The following is an 18,475-nucleotide window of genomic DNA, read 5'->3' on the forward strand; positions in this document are numbered from 1 at the left end:
CTCCCAGGAGCAAAGAAGATTGCAAAAAAAATGGTTGAAAACTGCCCTGTCCATCAAGGCTACTGACCTCCCCACCATTGAAGGGATCTACCAGGAGCTGCTGCCTCAAAAAGGCAGCCAGCATCATCAGAGGCCCATACCACCCTAACCATGCTCTCATTTCACTCCTGCCATCGGAAAGAAGGCATAGGAGCCTCAAAATTGCAACATCCAGGTTCAGGAGAAGCTTCTTCCCCAGAGCCATCAGGCTATTTGACACTATTGCCTTCAAATAGGCTGCAAACTACATAGACTATATACATATCTGTGTGCTGCTGCAGGTTAGATTTTATAGTTGCATATCGGGACATAAGACAATAATAATATCTATCCTGATGATTTTAATTTGTTTTGGGGTTGAATGATTTGGTCAGGTGTTACGTTTGCAGTAAATATTAATAGTTGAGCAGGTTGTTGTCATTTCACCCCCTTTTCATTCCTATTGATTGTTTCCACCGTAAACCTATCGGGTTTGGTTTGATTGGTGACAAAGGTCAGACTTGTTTGTCACTCTGCAGATGGATTTTAAGAATAATAATTTGCCTTGGGTTAATTTTATAATGTTTCTAAAGATTTTCTTAGAGTACCTTGGTATTAAAATACAACTATCTTTGTTTTAATAAATTGGAATATCTAATAAAATCAAACTAGTTAACTTTTGAGGGTGAAGTACAGGCCTATATGATGCAATCCAAATTATTCAAACAAACTATTTCCTGGAAACACTGTGAACAAAATTCAGAAGTTCTGTTGATTTGTATGTTGTATAAGGTGTATGGAATTTCCCTCTAACCAGCCTGAGTATTGAGTAATATCTAAAATAAATCTCTGCTTGGACACACAGCTGCTTGAATATTGTGTGGGAAGGAACTGCAGATGCTGGTTTAAACTGGAGGTAGACACAAAGTGCTGGAGTAACTCAGCGGGTCAGACAGCATGTCTGGAGACAAGGAATAGGTGACGTTTCGGGTCGAGACCCTTCTTCAGAACATTGATGGTTAAAAAACAGGCCAGGAAACCTCCCGTCTTATTCTGCTGGATTTGCATGGTGATCCCTTCTGAGTTTAAGAAAAAGGAAATTATTTGTTGGGAGAACTGCACAAAATAAATGTTACTAGGAGAAATGAAACAATAATTATCAAACTTAATTGCAAAGGAGAATGGTGACTTTGCATCCATGTCTAATGGCAATTGAATGTAATATGGCAGCAATCTGTCTAGCTTGCAAGAGGAGGATCTTGACATAAGACAAAGGAACAGTTAAATTAATTGGGCTCATCGAGATTCCTCGATTGAAAGAAAGGAAGGCATGCTAATGATTAATTCCATTAACCAGTAATGTACACAAAATAAAGTAAACAAGTATACTTTTTCATTGGTTTTATGTTATTCTTTAAAAGATCTAAAAATATATGTGTTGTAATGGATAGTTTTTAGCTGGAGAATGGTGAAGCAGGTGGAGAATGTTGAAGCTGCTGGAGGGTGGTGAAGCTATAACAATTCAGTATTCTGAAAGATACTCTGCAAATGTAGGGAAATGAAGTCCACAAGAAGACTTGGTTTTCTTCACGGATGTGAATGTTGTTGGCAACTACAGGGTTTATTATTTGGAAGTGGTGGTAGTGAGTCACTCGTTGAATTACTGCTGCTCTTTTGGAGATTGAGGACCCACGCATTTTGAGGGTGTCAGAGGTTATGAGGGAAAGGCATGACAATGGGGTTGAGAAGGAAAGATAGATCGGCCATGGCTGAATGACAGAGTAGACTTGATGGGCAGAATGACCTAATTCTGCTCCTATGACTTTCGAACTTATGAACTGTTGTTATGAACTGTTGTTCCATAATTTAGCTCAGAGAGTAGATGTGATGTGGTGGTGTTCCTTTGTCCTTCTTCTTCCTAGCAGTAGAGGCTCTGTGTTTAGGTGGCACTTTCGTGGCAGCTTTAGTGAGTGATTACAATGCACTATGTAAATGCTATACACTGCAGGCATGATGTGCCATTGTTGGCGAGAGTGCATTTTAAAGATGGTGATAGGATGGCAGTAAAGCAAGTTGTTTTGTACAGGATGATGCTCATCTACTTGGTTCTCAGCTATGTGGTGTTAAGCAGACCATCAAATCTGTTTCCTCCAAAGTGTGAAACAGTGTATAGAAAGGAACTGCAGATGCTGATTTATACTGAAGATTGAGACAAAGTGCTGGAGTAACTCAACGGGTCAGGCAGCATCTCTAGAGAACAAGGATCAGTGCCATTTCAGGTCAGGACCCTTCGTCAGACTGAAGGTATAGGGGTCCAGTTCCCTCCAGTCTGAAGAAGGGATCCAACCCAAAACGTCACCCATCCTTTTCCTCCAGAGACGCTGCCTGACCCGCTGAGTTACTCCAGCACTTTGTGTCGATCTTCGTGAGGAACTAGGTACCAAGGCAATTTCATTGAGCAAAATAATCAATTATTTATTTTGGAAGGTAATATATTTCCTTCCTTCCTTTGAGAGGATTCAAACATTGCTATTAATAACCAACCTCAACATATATGGATCAGTTTCTAAATACCAAATTAGGGATTTTTTTCAGGATGCACGATATATTTTTGAACTTGCCTGGGCCATCTGTATTTTGTTCTGGCTTTACTATCCTAGTTACGGTTCTTGTATCAATATGATCTATAGCATTTTAATACTTGTCATGTGTCTTCCAAGACATTTTAATAGGAAATAAGGTTGAATATTTTCTTTCTTTGTTATGTCGTCTCCCTAGTCTTGGAACTTCTCATTATCAAGTGACCCTTTCTTTTTTTGTGCTTTTATGTGGCTTTGAGAGAATTATTCAAAGAGCTTCCTCATCCAAAATTGCAACTGCTATTAATTTGGAACAAGATAACATTTTGATTTGTAGCAACTGGGTCTCTTTATTGATGACTACCTCATATTAGAACTTGTCTTCAGTAAGTGATTAATAGTAACCCAAATTCTCTTGGTTTTCAGCTTCTGTCATGCAAGACAAATGATTGTTTCATCTGTGGTCACACGATGAACAGTGGGTTGACCTGCTACACAAGATCATAAGCTTGGCAAAGAAACTTTGCCTGCTACAAGTCCAGAATATTTGGATCATTTTCGACCTACGTTTTGCATTTTGACTCATGCTGAAGTAACTCTTAAATGGCATCTGATGGCGGATTTGTTTTGACCATTTCAGCATAACTTGTAGGAAACAAAATTTCAAAGAGGCTATCTTCCATGAATCATCTTTGATGCCATGCATGGAGTCATAGAGTTATACAGCAGACAAAATGGGCACTTCGGCCCAAATCGCCCTTGCTGACTAAGATGTCTATCGTAGCTAGTTGTATTCACTTGCATTTGCCCCATAACTCTGAAACTTTTCTGTTCCTCGAGATGCATATTGCTTTTAGAATGCCCAATGATGTTGTTTCCTTGCATTGTGTTGGTTTCTCTGATGATCAATACATCTGCAGGAATCGGCAGAGGAAGCAGTAAATGGAAATTGTTAAAGCAGCTCAAGTGTTGCTTCTCTAACTTATAACTTTCAAAGACTAGGTAAATAATGTATTTGAAGCCTTTGTATCAGTAATTCCCTCTGCATAAATTCTTGTAATCTTACTGCATTATAATTATTTGATGTAGCACAACAAAATTTTGTCATAGGGTAGGTAATACACCACTGAAACAGGCCCCTCGGCCCAGCTCATCCATGCAAAAACAAGATGGATGACATTACAGCTAGCCCATTTGCTTGCATTTGGCCCATATCCCTCCAAACTTTTTCTATCCATATACCTGTCCAAATATCTTTTAAATGATGTTTTTGTGCCGGCCTCAACTACTTTCTCTGGCAGCTGGTTCCATATACATACCACCCTCAGTTCCCTCCCTTGTCCCATGCTGCCCTTCATAAATACTGGTACGGCATTAGCCACACTCTGTTCTGGAACCTGAACTGTGTCTAAAAACAATGCAAATATCTCTGCAATTTCTTCCCTAGCTTCCCACGAGGTTTGAGGATACGAAGGTGGCCAGGCCCTGAGCTTCATCCACCTGAATGCACATTAAGACCGTCCATGCCTCCTCTTTGATCATTTGTCCTTGGTCCAAGACATCACACTCCCTATGCCGCAGTTCCAGCGCTTCCATGATCGACTCCACAGTAAAATCACATGAGAAATATTAATTAAACTCTCACCTACTTCCTGTGGACATGTTGATCTTTAAAGGGGTTTTTCTCTCACCTTAGCACCCTTAAGTTAACGTGTACCACATATATTCACCTACTTTAAAAATCCTGAAAGGAAATGAGAATTAGGCGCTATTGTTCCTGTAATCAGCTAATAGAACGGAAATGTGACCCAATTCCATTCAATGGTTAAAGAGGATACAGGGCTACAGCCTTTGATGAGTACCCTTTTCATTTTAAGTGACAACGTTGACATTTATTTGAGAGGTTGGCTGAAATAAATAACGCTAATGGATTCGCAAAATGAAATACGCCCTCTGCCTCCAACAAGGATGCCATCCTTTTTCCAAATATTTTTGCCTCTTCTGCTGTCAAGATAAGGCCTTCTACTCTTCGAAATGTCCTCCTCGTGGGAACATGGCTTCCACTTTACTGTAGTTTGTGCAGCCTCACGCACATTACCTCCATTTCCCACAGACAAAAACAGTAATAGAGTTTTCTTGGTCCTCATCTTTCATCCCACCAGTATCCATACCCAACATATCCACTGCAATTTCCCACAGCTCTAACGTGATCCCACAACTAGTCTTCCCCTCTACCCCCTCCCCCCCACCATATTCCCTTTCTGCATTTGCAGCGACCAGCTTCTTTGTTAATTTCTGTTATTTGGTACTCATGATGTGGCCTCTTACATTCACAAAACCAAGCATCGACAGTCATCCCTTTGTCTTGTTTGCTCTTGTCTGCAATGGCCACCCTGAGATTCTGATTGCATATCATTATAACTCTCCTTTCTATTCCCACACTAACCTGTCAATTCACTGCATTCTCCAATGTTACAAACACACAGTCAGTACAGTCCAGCGCCAGAGACCTGGGTACGATCCCAACTACGGGTGCTGTACATTCTCCCAGTGACCGCATGGGTTTTTTCTGAGATCTTCAGATTCATCCCACACACCAAAGACGTCCAAGTTTGTAGGTTAATTGGCTTGGTATAGATATAAATTGTCCCTACTGTGTGTAGGATAATGTTAATATGCAGGCATTGCTGGTTGGTGCGGACTCGGTGGGCTGAAGGGCCTGTTTCTGCCCTGTATCTCTAAAACTTAAAACTAAATGGAAAACAATATCTCGTGTTCAACTTGGGTGGCTTACAGCCCAAATCTGTGAACACTATATTTTCCGATTTTATCCCTTACCCTCTTTGTGTTCTACTCCCATAGCACTCATCCATTCACCTAGTTTTCTTTTCCTCTCTGCACGTTCCCCATCTTGTCCTCCACCCGATTCCATCATTACTTCCTATCTAACATTCTGCCAGTCTCTATTCCACACCCTTCCCCACCTCTTGCTGGTGTTTCTGGCGATCATTCCTCTTCCGTCTCGATCATGATGCAAGATTCTGCCCAAAATATCAAATTATATCCTTATGACTTAATACAGTGCCCTCCGTAATGTTTGGGACAAAGACCCATCATTTATTTATTTGCCTCTGTACTCCACAATTTGATATTTGTAATTAAAAAAATCATGTGGTTAAAAAGTGCACATTGTCAGATTTCATTAAAGGGTATTTTTATACATTTTGGTTTCACCATGTAGAAATGACAGCAGTGTTTATACATAGCCCCCCCATTTCAGGACAGCATAATGTTTGGGGCACAGCAATGTCATGTAAATGAAAGTAGTCATGTTCAGTATTTTGTTGCATATCCTTTGCATCCAATGACTGCTTGAAGTCTGCGATTCATGGACATCACCATTTGCTGGGTGTCTTCTCTGGTGATGCTCTGTCAGGCCTGTATTACAACCATCTTTAGCTTATGTTTGTTTTGGGAGCTAGTCCCTTTCAGTTTTCTCTTCAGCATATAAAAGGCATGCTCAATTGGGTTCAGATCGGGTGATTGACCATTGGTTAGTTTTGAAAGACTCCTTTGTTGCTCTAGCAGTATGTTTGGGATCATTGTCTTGTTGTAGAATGTACCGCAGGCCAATGAGTTTTGAGGCATTTGTTAGAACTTGAGCAGATAGGATGTGTCCATACACTTCATAATTCATTATGCTACTACCTTCAGCAGTTGTATCATCAATGAAGATGTGAGCCAGTACCTTCAGCAGCCATACGTGCCCAGGTCATAACACCCCTACCACCGTGTTTCACAGATGAAGTGGTATGCTTTGGATCTTGGGCAGTTCCTTCTCTCCTCCATACTTTGCCATCACTCTGATATAAGTTAATCTTCGTCTCATCTGTCCACAAGACCTTTTTCCAGAACTGTGGTTGCTCTTTAAGTATTTCTTGGCAAACTGAAACCTGGCCATCCTATTTTTGCGGCTAACCAGTGGTTTGCATCTTGCAGTGTAGCCTCTGTATTTCTGTTCATGAAGTCTTCTGCAGACAGTGTTCAATGACAAATCCACACCTGACGCCTGAAGAGTGTTTCTGATCTGTCGGACAGGTATTTGGGGATTTCTCTTTATTATAGAGAGCATTCTTCTATCATCAGCTATGGAGGTCTTCCTTGGCCTGCCAGTCACTTTGCGATTAGTAAGCTCACCAGTGCTCTCTCTTCTTAATGATTTTCCAATCAGTTGATTTTGGTAAACCTAAGGTTTGGCTGATTGATGTCACTACCAGTTTTATTCTTGTTTATCAGCCTCATTATGACTTCTTTGACTTTCATTTGCACAACTTTGGTCCTCATGTTGATAAACAGCAATAAAAGTTTCCAAAGGTGATGGAAAGACTGTGTGCTGAGAGCTCTCTTATACCTGCATTAAGGAGGCAATTTAACACACCTGAGTAATTACAAACACCTGTGAAGCCATGTGTCCCAAACATTATGGTGCCCTCTCTGTATATATACAAACTGTAATTTCTACATGGTGAAACGAAAATGTATAAAAATGGCCTTTAATAAAATCTGACAATGTGCACTTTATCCACATGTGATTTTTTTCTATTTCAATTCTCAAACTGTGGAGTACAGATGCAAATAAATAAATGATGGGTCTTTGTCCCAAACACAATGGAGGACACTGTAGATGATGCTTGACCACCTGACCTCTTCCAGCATTCTAATTTTAGCAAGTATCTGTTTTCACAGGTATTTCTAGACTAGTGGTCATTTGCACAATCTGATGTCATTTTTCCTCATGGTCTAATGACCATTTTCTCTCTCGAATATGTTGGTGAATTGTATGCCACTTGTACTTTATTCATCAGACTGCAGCATTGCATTAGCCATTGAGCTTCGGCTGCAAATATTTGAAGAGTTTTGAGCTGCAAAATAACAGCAATAATTGCATCCTCCTTTCTGTTAGGCATCTTTTTTGGCATCAAACTACTGTGTTCATTTTAAACATCTTACTAACCAAAGCAGTACAGCTTCATTTCACACTCCAGTCATGCCACTGCTTGGAGCTTTAACCTCCTTGTGGACATTTTCCCAGATAGTGATGCTTTAGTGCAGTAAAATTCATAATTCACTTATTTTGTTTTCGAACTACCAGTTTACATCCCCATTTTACTTTATAGCTCCATGACCTGCAGCGGACACTGTTCAACAGGAGGAATGACTGTCTTCCTACAGTGCTCCTTAACACGACAACATTATGTTGCACTAGACTAGAATTGCAGCTTTATTCAACGCAGTATGCTTGAATGAGAACAAAGCTGAGGTGATGTAAATCAGTTGTTTGGTCTTGCAGGTCTTCCTAGTCAGAAGTCCAAGGAGCAGCAACGGAGAGTGCTACGTCCAGCTGTCCTGCAGCCACCACAGCCGAAGTCCTTTACACAAAACGGTAACTGGTTGGAACTGCAATTCCTCTTTGTACTGTCTAGCCTCTCAGAAAATTTGTTGCCAATCTGCATATGCTACTAAAGCTGCATTTCCCCTTACAATATCCATCTAATTTATTAAAAGTAAATCTCAAAATGGCCTCGCCTGAAGTATTGAGTTATTAATTCAAATTCCGTATGTTTGCTCACGTAAGCACAATTGTTTCATTGGTGTTTACGTTGAGTGTCAATTGTCAGAATTGGCTGTCTTTGTGTAATATTTTAGCTGCAGCTGTGATCAGCTGTGAACCTTCCCGGAAAAAAATTCAGTTTTCTGTATGTTTTTGTTTTTCTTTCCTTTCCCCCCCCCCCCCCCCCCCCCCCCCCCCCCCCCCCCCCCCCCCCACCCACCTCCCCCAGTGTGTGAGACCAAATAACTATTCTGCAAGTGACTATTTTTGTTCAAAGAACCAGCAAAAGTATAATGATGGGATTTATTTGAGAATCTTTCAGCTTACATTTTAACTTGCAAAGGGAAGTCAGTTTAATTTTCATCTGCAAAATGACAGGTCGTCAAATTGACTTGAATGTCATCTAACACAATTTAACGGTTATCGAGACATATCATGTCCTTCATAAAACCAGGATTCAGACTCAGAGCATTGAAGAAAGTATGGGAGCTAGCATGAAGATAAGTTAATTTGCACTTGTGTTTAGAGTCCATGGCCTAACCAGTGAGCCAATTATTATTGAATGCACGAGAAAGGTTTGAACAGTACAAAGTTCAAACTCTGAATTATTGTTTTGTAACTGTTACATAAAACCGTCTGGATTACGCTGCAGTTAATTGAGTTATTGATAGACAAAATTGTTCTTTCTAAGGGCCAGTCTTCATCTTTAACATCCACAGGTTCCATAAGTTCATAAGCAGAATTCCATATAAAATGATTGCTTGGTGCACATACATTCTTCGTTCGCATGTCCCTTTATGCTGCTCATACATCATTCTGAATTTAAACGATCCTTGTGCTTAAGACTTCAGTTTGCAATAAGCGCGATGCCAATTACCATTCGTGATTTGACAGCAGTAGCTGATGGAAAAGGCTCTATTCCTACAGGAGTTATAAAAGAGAAGAATGTACAGTACAATAATAAGGAGATGGGATGAAAGAATGGATGGTGATTTTTTGAAACAAAGCAAAGAAATAGAATTCAACATTGATGGTAAACAGTGAAACAAGGTCAATAAGTTGTATATAAACCACTGGAAGTAGTAATGAAATTTGAAAAGTGAGGAGAAACTAAGATAAGAGGAATCTTGATTTGTGATTCTTAGGATCATTCAATTTAATCTCTTGTCTGTTGATGGAAAATCATTGGCAAAATTCTCGATTAATGAACATGGCACAGTATATGACGCGCACCACTGTAAAAATGCAAAATCATGTTAAAAAATGTACACAAAGGAAAAGAAAAGTAGCAATGTTTCTTTTGGCAGAAGGATAACTTGTTTTGTGCATTTCTCATCGTAATTTCTCTAATTCCCCATTTTGAGCGTTGGGTGGTTATTTATATTTTGATTATTGAATTAGTATATTGTATAAATAACTAATTTCCATGAAGCATTAGAAAATACATTAATCATTGAAGAGGATTGGGACCTCCAAACTAGTTGCTTCAGAAATTTGTATCGTGCTGCACATTGAGTGCGTTTTAAAAGATTGGTGTCCTTGAATTAAATATCACGATTCCCGGAGGTGTGTGTGTGTGTTAAAAAAAAAAAGATTATATTGTTTCGTATGCAAGAGAACAATTGATCGATGAGCTGACCTTGTGGAAGAAAGTTAAAGTAGTGAATGATAAAAGAAGACTTTTCTCTTCAATAATGTAGACACTGAAACTTTGGTGAATTGCAAGCATTGAAAAGTTTCAATTCTTTAAGAAGGAACTGCAGATGAAGGAATTGCAGAACCGCAATTTGCAAATAGGGTCTCGGCCCGAAACGTCGCCTATTTCCTTCGCTCCATAGATGATGCCTCACCCGCTGAATTTCTCCAGTATTTTTGTCTTACCTCCAAAAGTTTCAACTGTTGTTTTTAGAAAGCTGTTCACATAGTTCTAACCATCGATGGACAAATGTTTATTCTGACGCACTGGCCCCATAATGTGACCAGTTGTCTGTGATCCCATTTTCTATATTCTAGGTCCAGTCAAGAGTGGGTTCTGGATCTCTGGTACATGATACATCTCACACACTAGTTTAATTGTTTCCACATCTCTCCAACATGTTAGCATGAACCTTAAAAGGCTCTTTGGCATTAACCACACAAATATTTCTATGTGAATTTCCAGATGTGAAATGCAAGTAAGATGAGCCTACTTGATGGTACATGGATAGGACAGTGTTTGAAGGGATATGGACCAGACGCAGGCAGGTGGGACTAGCGTAGCTCGGACATGTTGGCCGGTGTGGGCAAGTTGGGCCGAAGGGCCTGTTTCCACGCTGTATCACTCTATGACTATACTTGGTGTAAAATCAGTTTTGAAAGTTGATTACTCATTGTCTTTTAGAAAAATGCAAGACATGTTGTACTATAATATATTTTGTCATATTTGAAATTCTCATAAACTCGGCAATTTAAATCAAGCCAGTAAGTGCAAATAATGTTGTGTTGTGCTGGTCCAATTTACCTGCACCCAATTTTTTAAAGTGGGTGAAGTCTTTCAAACGTCAAACGTTTCCGAGCTATAAGTGCGTATAACGATTGCAGTATTTGTAGCACGCACTGCTACAAGCAAAACTAATTGTACTTTGTATCGATACGATCGAGGTATTGTTTGTGAGCCGTTGTATAGAATGCTACTCAAGTCAGCAGTACACAAATAAATAGTAATTCTGCTGATAGTTAATAAGGGATTATTCAGAAACCCTTGAAATCAATGTGTTTGGAAAATTATTTTTTCAAAGGTTAATTATTGTGATGTTTTTAAGTTGAGAATCCAGGCAGTGATTATTTTTGGACCATTTTGAAGTTTACGAACAGTTTTCATAAGCTCAGAATGTCAGTAAATACCTTGCAGCCAGAGTATAGTTATTGTTGCACTGTACAGTGCAGAAGAACATCATTCAGGGCATTTTGCCTGTGCTGCCTCTTGTGTAGAAACAAAATATGAAGACATTATTATTGGCCTTATCTTCCTTTGCCTTATTATCTAATTTTCCCAAACATTTGCCGAGCTATCCCCTTTGACCTGCATCAAGAATAATTTAAAAAAAAACAAATTTTCCAAGAAATTTCAAAACAGTCATTAAAATGTAATGAATCCCATTAGGACTGTTTCATCAAAAGGTCTGTGTGATTATTCATCCATAACCACCCAAAGAAATCATCTCCTGAAGAGAAGAGAGACACAAAATGCTGGAGTAATTCAGTGGGACAGGCAGCATCTCTGGATAGAAGGAATGGGTGATGTTTCAGGCTGCGACCCTTCGACAGATTGTATCTGGTCTTAAGAAGGGTCTCAACCTGAAACGCCACCCATTCTATCCAGAGATGCTGCCTGTCCTGCTGAGTTCAGGATTTTGTGTCTTTGGTTTAAACCAGCATTTGCAGTTCCCTCCTTCAACATCTCCTGTATAGAATTCTTTCCAACTCTTGAGTAATAAATCCCTTTCTATAGTGTGATGTCAGATAGTGTGATAGCTTTCTGTTTTTAATAGCCTCGTTTCTGGTGATATTATGGATTAATCATATATTCCTACCATCAACATTAAAGTAATTATGAAATTAGAAGAATGCACTGCCATTTTGTTGATGTACTCTTTTGAACCCTTGGACTTTAAGCGGAGCCATGGTCTGTTGATATTTAAACGTTACATGGATTACTGGGAGTTTACTTTGCCTGGGGGATAGCTCTTGGATTGCAATTTGGCTTGCTTGAAGAGACGGGAAATATCATCTACCCAAACTGGAATTGTCTTTCCTTGCCCTGTATTTCCTCCTCCCTGACAGTTCTGCTCTCCAACTATACCCATGCAGCTGGGTGTAGCGGAAAGCTGCAGAACGGCATGCCCCCGAATTGCTCACTACATTTCCTTTGTACTGCGTATCCAGGCCACTCTCAAAAGTGGGAGTCACCAAAGAAATACTGGGTAAATTCAACAAAGCTGTTATTGCTAGCATGGCTCTTGGAATAGGAGTACGTAATATCAGAAAATCGCCTCCTGATGTCCTCCTGTCAGTTGTCCATGCCAGGTTTTCAGCAAAACTCAGTATTAATGTTAAATCATTTCATAAACTACAGGGGCATCTAAGTCAGCAGAAGAGGTGGATGGTGTTAAAGGAGATGGCTGGTGTTTTATTTTGGTGAGGAGGCAGATCTCACTGTAGCCTCCCAGTTCTACTGTTGGTGTTTATGGCTGTTGGCAGGTTGTCCGCTTGTTTAGGTCTATGATTGTTTTATAAACACAACAATAAACGAGGAAGTTGAAAAATAAGAAATGGAGGTTATGGTCATGCCATGCTAAATTCCAACTGGTGTTTTCTACCATGACATAGTTGAATCTGTGCAAGGAAATATCTCCATTGACGTTCCTGCAAGTGTGTGCCGTGCAAACCAGTCTCTCGTATGGCAGAACATTTATTTTGCTTATGACTACCATCTGGAGAATTTGCTCCTGATTTTTCACTTGGATGAATTCCATTGTGTGGTGCCAGTATTCTGCTTTTGTAAATGGAAGGTGCATTTGTAAATGCAGTACCGAATAAGCTGCATTCTACGGCCTTAACTTTTGTCTATATCCACACCTAATAACTATCTTAATTAATCCAAAGCCAAAAGTTCTATAAAACTGTAATTGGATCTGATTGTAGTCCAATTTGTTTTTATTTTCAGTTAACAGCAGTGGAACCAATGGTGTGAGCAAGCAAACGGAAGAAGGTACCATGGCCTCATCCATAAACCTGAATAGTACATCAGACAAAGAGAGCTCTACGACCACAATTAGTCACACGGTATGTAACATTGGTCTCGGTAGCTCAATTTATTGAGGTTGAGACATATAAACAAGAGTAATCCTCCCACAACACCAGAGGTTGTGTAGTGCATTATGATATCAGTAGCATATTGTTTATGTCATAGATGTTGATGCACCTGGTTACTCGAATGTAATTTAGGTATCTCACTGATCTTTCTACATGTTATTGCTGGTGCACATGGGGCAAAGTTGGTCTGTGGCTGCCTGGTCATGAATATGTAACAAAAGTGAATGGTTGAGCAGGGTCACTCAGTACCATCATCGCCATCATTGGGAGTGTACAATAATAACCCAGCAAGGACTCTTGTAATCCTCACATCCATTTTGGCATCAATGAAGTAGGAAAGGAGGGTGAGAATTAACCATGCGCCATTATTGCTGCGATCATTCAAAATTGTACCATACTGCCCCTTGTGGTTTGAAGTAGGTATGTAGAACCCAATCTAAGCCAATTTTGAGATGTCAGTTCTTTGAATGTTAGATTTTAAGAGTTTGTTATGAATGCAATGGTGCAAAAATTGTTTGGACCTCTGAAGAGATAGATGGCTGTGCCGGGCGGGGAACACAGCTTTCTGACTAAATGCACACTGGTGAATCATCTAGCCTCCACTATAAAAAAGACACAAAGTGCGTGTGTTACTCAGCAGATCAAGCAGCATTTCTAGAGGACTTAGATGGCCGATGTTTTGGGTCGGGATGCCTCTTCAGACTGGTTGTAGTCAGGGGATGATAGCTAGGGATGAGAAAGTCAGGCAGTTAGGTAGATACAGGAGAGGGGAGTTTGATGGGCATAGATAAATAGGCTAAGGTAGGAGATGGTGCCTGTCCTGCTAAGCTACTCCAGCACTTTGTGTCTTTTTTTGTAAACCATCATCTGCGGTTTCTTGTGTCCCCAATCTTTTTCATTCCAGCCAAAATTGTTGAATACTGATTAGTTAGGAATCGTAAGGTCAGAAGGAATAGGAGTAGAATTAGGCCATTCGGCCCATCAAGTTTACTCCGCCATTCAATCGTGGCTGATCGATGGTCTCTCGCTCCTAACCCCATTCTCCTGCCTTCTCCCCATAATCTCTGACATCTGAATCCTTACTAATTTCCTTAGTAAATGTAAAGTTGATGTCCAGCCACACCACATTCTTCACTCGGTTTGCCAAATTCAGAACCGGTGATTAGTAATTCTTCATTTGCTCAGGTGTACCTTGTCTTCCCACAGATTTAACAGTTGTCCAAATTGGAATGAGGCATGCCATAGAATAGGTAGAATGTCAATGTGGATCAGATTTTTATGGATGAAAGGACTAAAAATGTTATGCAAGAGGCTAAGGTGAAAAAAAGACAGATTTTGCAGGTGTAATACTAAAGTAAGCTGATGAACAAACCATAAATCTATACATTAGATTGATTTCTGAAGATCACTGTTTGGAAAAGTAAACCTCTAACTACAATCTCAGTATTGCACTAAAGAAGTAATCGCCTTTCTTTTCTTTCAAACTTGCCTGTGGTTAATTGGAATTGAGAAGTTATCTATATAACTCAAACTACTTATTCAAAAGTTGACTTGTGTTTAACCAAAACCGGGAATTTAGACTTTCTAAGTTTTTGTTTTAACTACATTTAAAACAATGTATTTAAAATTCTGCGTGAATGCGAAATTCAATAATGAGACACGGATTTGATCCTGACTACGGGTCTACAGAGTTTGTACGTTCTCCCCGTGACCGCATGGGTTTTTCCCCGGTTGCACCGGTTTCCTCTTGCACTTCAAAGACATAGGAGTTTGTAGGTTAATTGGCTTTGGTAAAGATTGTAAATTGTCCCTCGTGTGTACGATAATGATAGTGTATGGGGATTGCTGATCAGCGCAGACTCGGTGGGCCATAGGGCCTGTTTCTGCACTGTGTAACTAAACCAAACACAAAGCATTCGTAGTAGGAGGAGGAACAGCCAATCCAAAGATGTCCGATGACCACAAGTCTATTTTATAGCAGGTCGTTGGATAATGATCAGGAGTGGGTATTGTGGCCAATTTATTTCCTTTCCCCTTGTTCATGCGCACTAATGGTCAATAGGAGAACCTGATGCAGTAAACTTGGGATAGACCAGGGATCGATCCCGGGATGATCTTTGTTTTATGGTTCAGCCCTACACTGGGCACTGGATTGCCAGTGGAGCCACATCTTAACCATTGGTATGCAGCTATCTATATGTTGAGATTGACCAAATGAGGAAGATTATTCAACATTTGCCTGCAAAGATTCTGTGTGTATGCATATTAAATGTCTCCAGTCATAATAATGTTAAACATTCGAGATGGTCGTTGTTTTTTCTTGGCATGGCACCCTGAACTGTTATTTGAAAAAAGTTGACTTTGTTTATCAATCCTTATTGCCTGTAGATTTGGGTTGAGATGGTATAGAAACATAGACATAGAAACATAGAAAATAGGTGCAGGAGTAGGCCATTCGGCCCTTCGAGCCTGCACCGCCATTCGATATGATCATGGCTGATCATCCAACTCAGTATCCCATCCCTGCCTTCTCTCCATACCCCCCCGATCCCTTTAGCCACAAGGGCCACATCTAACTCCCTCTTAAATATAGCCAATGAACTGGCCTCAACTACCTTCTGTGGCAGAGAATTCCACAGATTCGCCACTCTCTGTGTAAAAAATGATTTTCTCATCTCAGTCCTAAAATACTTCCCTCTTATCCTTAAACTGTGACCCCTAGTTCTGGACTTCCCCAACATCGGGAACAATCTTCCTGCATCGAGCCTGTCCAACCCCTTAAGAATTTTGTAAGTTTCTATAAGATCCCCCCTCAATCTTCTAAATTCTAGCGTGTACAAGCCGAGTCTATCCAGGGTACACAAAAATGCTGGAGAAACTTAGCGGGTGCAGCAGCATCTATGGAGCGAAGGAAATAGGCGACGTTTCGGGCCGAAACCCTTCTTCAGACTGATTGAGTTTATCCAGTCTTTCTTCATATGAAAGTCCTGCCATCCCAGGAATCAGTCTGGTGAACCTTCTCTGGACTCCCTCTATGGCAAGAATGTCTTTCCTCAGATTAGGAGACCAAAACTGTACGCAAACTGTATGCAGTTTACTTTGAAACGGTGTCTCCACTCTTCCAGGACAACACAAAATCAGCACTCCCATCAGAGACCAAGAGCAACTGTGAAGTAGATGAGAAGAAAAAGGAGGAGGATAGCCAGGAATCGCCTGAGAAGCCCGAGGAGCAATCGAACTTCGTATTTGGCGAAAACCTTCGAAACAGAGTGAAGGTTTGTGTTATTACAATATTAACAATTCTCCATGCTTTTAGTTGTAGTTTTAGAGATACAGCGTGGAAATAGTGTTAATGTGCGGGGATCGCTGGTCGGCGCAGCCTCGGTGGGGTCTTCGGCGCCGACCAGTGTTCCCCGCACATTAACACTATCCTACACACAATTTACATTTATTCCAAGCCAGTTAACCTACAAATCTGAGGTATACAAAAATACTGGAGAAACTCAGCGGGTGCAGCAGCATCTACGGAGCGAAGGAAATAGGCAACGTTTCGGGCCGATACCCTTCTCTGTATGTCTTTGGAGTGTGGAAGGAAACCAAAGATCTCGAAGAAAACCCATCAGGTGTAGAATGTACAGACAGCGCCTGTAGAGAGGATCGAACCCGGGTCTCTGGCGCTGTGAGGCAGCGACTCTACCACTGCACCACCGTGTCGCCACCTGTGCTGCTTCACTGACCAGTAAGGTCTTGCATGAGCACTTATTCTCTGGGTAAATTGAAGTTAAAGCAGTACATGATCTGCTGTGAAATTACCTGCTTGAAAATGTTACTGTTGCCGGATAGACAAGAATGTTGATGCATGAGGTAGGGAATATATCAGCATTATGCATCTGATGCTTCAGTGAGAATATTGGGGATGCTTCCAGTAATGAAGTCAAGCATCCGTTGTGTCCAAAGGATGAACTAATTAAGAGTGGGAAGAAATTGAAAAGATTACACTGAATAATAAGAAAAAAACTTTGCAATGTGAAGATAATTTTGAACATTGATCGTAGCCATTAAGCATTTAGAGAATGCGAAAATTCGAATGGAGAACCTGGACATGAATGAACATGAATGAACATAGTAATATAGAAAAATAGGAGCAGGAGAAGGCCATTCAGCCCTTCGAGCTAGCACCGACATTCAATATGATCATGGCTGATCATCTAAAATCAGTACCCCGTACCTGCTCTCTCCCCATATCCCTTGATTCCTTTAGCCCTAAGAGCTAAATCTAAATCACTTGAAAACATCCAGTGAATTGGCCTCCACTGCCTTCTGTGGCAGAGAATTCCACAGATTCACAACTCTCTGGGTAGAGAAGTTTTTCCTCATCTCAGTCCTAAATGGCCGACCCCTTATTCTTAAACTGTGACCCCTGGTTCTGGCCTATCCCAACATCGGGAACATTTCTCCTGCATCTAGCCTGTCCAATCCTTTAAGAATTTTATATGTTTCTATAAGATATCCTCTCATCCATCTAAATTCCAGTGAATTTAAGCCCAGTCAACCCATTCTTTTCGGAGGAGGAGCCATCTTGGGGAACGGCTGCCAACCAGCAGCCGTCCGTTTAATTCATTTTTGTTTCAGTTTTAAGTAAGTCTTGTCTTTCGTTTGTAGGAGAAATTGACTTCTTAATGTGGGGGGAAGGAGGTAATCTTACTTCTAGGTCCCTACCTGGTCGGTGAGGCAGATTTTTCTCCGGGCTGCCCGTCGACCCGTCCTCGTGGCCGCCCAGCACCTCGGCTTCGGTGGCGGCACAGCGCTGGAGCGCTATCGTGGTGCGGAGCGGGCGATGCCATGCCTGGGTCGCCGCGGTGGATTGATGCGCTGGAGCTCCGGTGAGATGTGACCGCCGAGTTCAACACCTCCGGACTGCGGGTCTGCAGAGCGGAGCGGGCGGCGCCGACTTCAACATCGGGAGCCTGGGAGCTCCAACCCGGTGCGTCCCTGTCGGCTTCGGAAGCTGACACTCCCCTGCTAGGAAGCGGCCATTCCAGGTGGCCCAGCCACTGTGAGGACTCTCCCGACGCCTGGGCAACTCCACCCGGCCAGAACGGCCAGGAACATTGGGCCTCCGTAGAGGCAATAGCGGTGGCCTCAAATAGGCCTGACTTCTGGGAGAAGTGGGGTTGGGGACTGGACTTTGGACCTTCCCCCACAGTGGTAACCATTGTGGGGGGATGATTTTTCTGTGTGTAGTTACTATGTTAGCTTGTGTCCAAGATGTCTGTCGGAAGAGAGAGTGGACGCTGGCACGCTTTAGCTGCCGCTGCTCTCTCTTCATATTGTGTTTTTTGATTTTTTTTGATTTTGTGTCTTTGGAGCGATTTCTATCTTTAATTTGTATATTGATGATGTCCTTATTATT

General features: G+C 41.2%; 1 protein-coding gene across 3 annotated transcripts in view; it reads left to right on the forward strand.

The window, feature by feature from the left end:
* The window catches only part of LOC129710999 (ran-binding protein 3-like), an 81,906-nt gene that overhangs the window by 36,236 nt on the left and 27,195 nt on the right, over positions 1-18,475 (forward strand). For 2 of the 3 annotated variants that reach the window (XM_055658336.1, XM_055658337.1), the window contains 3 exons: positions 7,948-8,040; positions 12,914-13,032; positions 16,188-16,337. In XM_055658336.1, the coding sequence (XP_055514311.1) occupies positions 7,948-8,040; positions 12,914-13,032; positions 16,188-16,337 (362 nt within the window). The remainder of the gene's footprint in view (positions 1-7,947; positions 8,041-12,913; positions 13,033-16,187; positions 16,338-18,475) is intronic. The other variant, XM_055658338.1, reaches the window with a different exon arrangement.

This window comes from Leucoraja erinacea, chromosome 29, assembly GCF_028641065.1.
Source record: "Leucoraja erinacea ecotype New England chromosome 29, Leri_hhj_1, whole genome shotgun sequence".
Lineage (NCBI taxonomy): Eukaryota > Metazoa > Chordata > Chondrichthyes > Rajiformes > Rajidae > Leucoraja > Leucoraja erinaceus.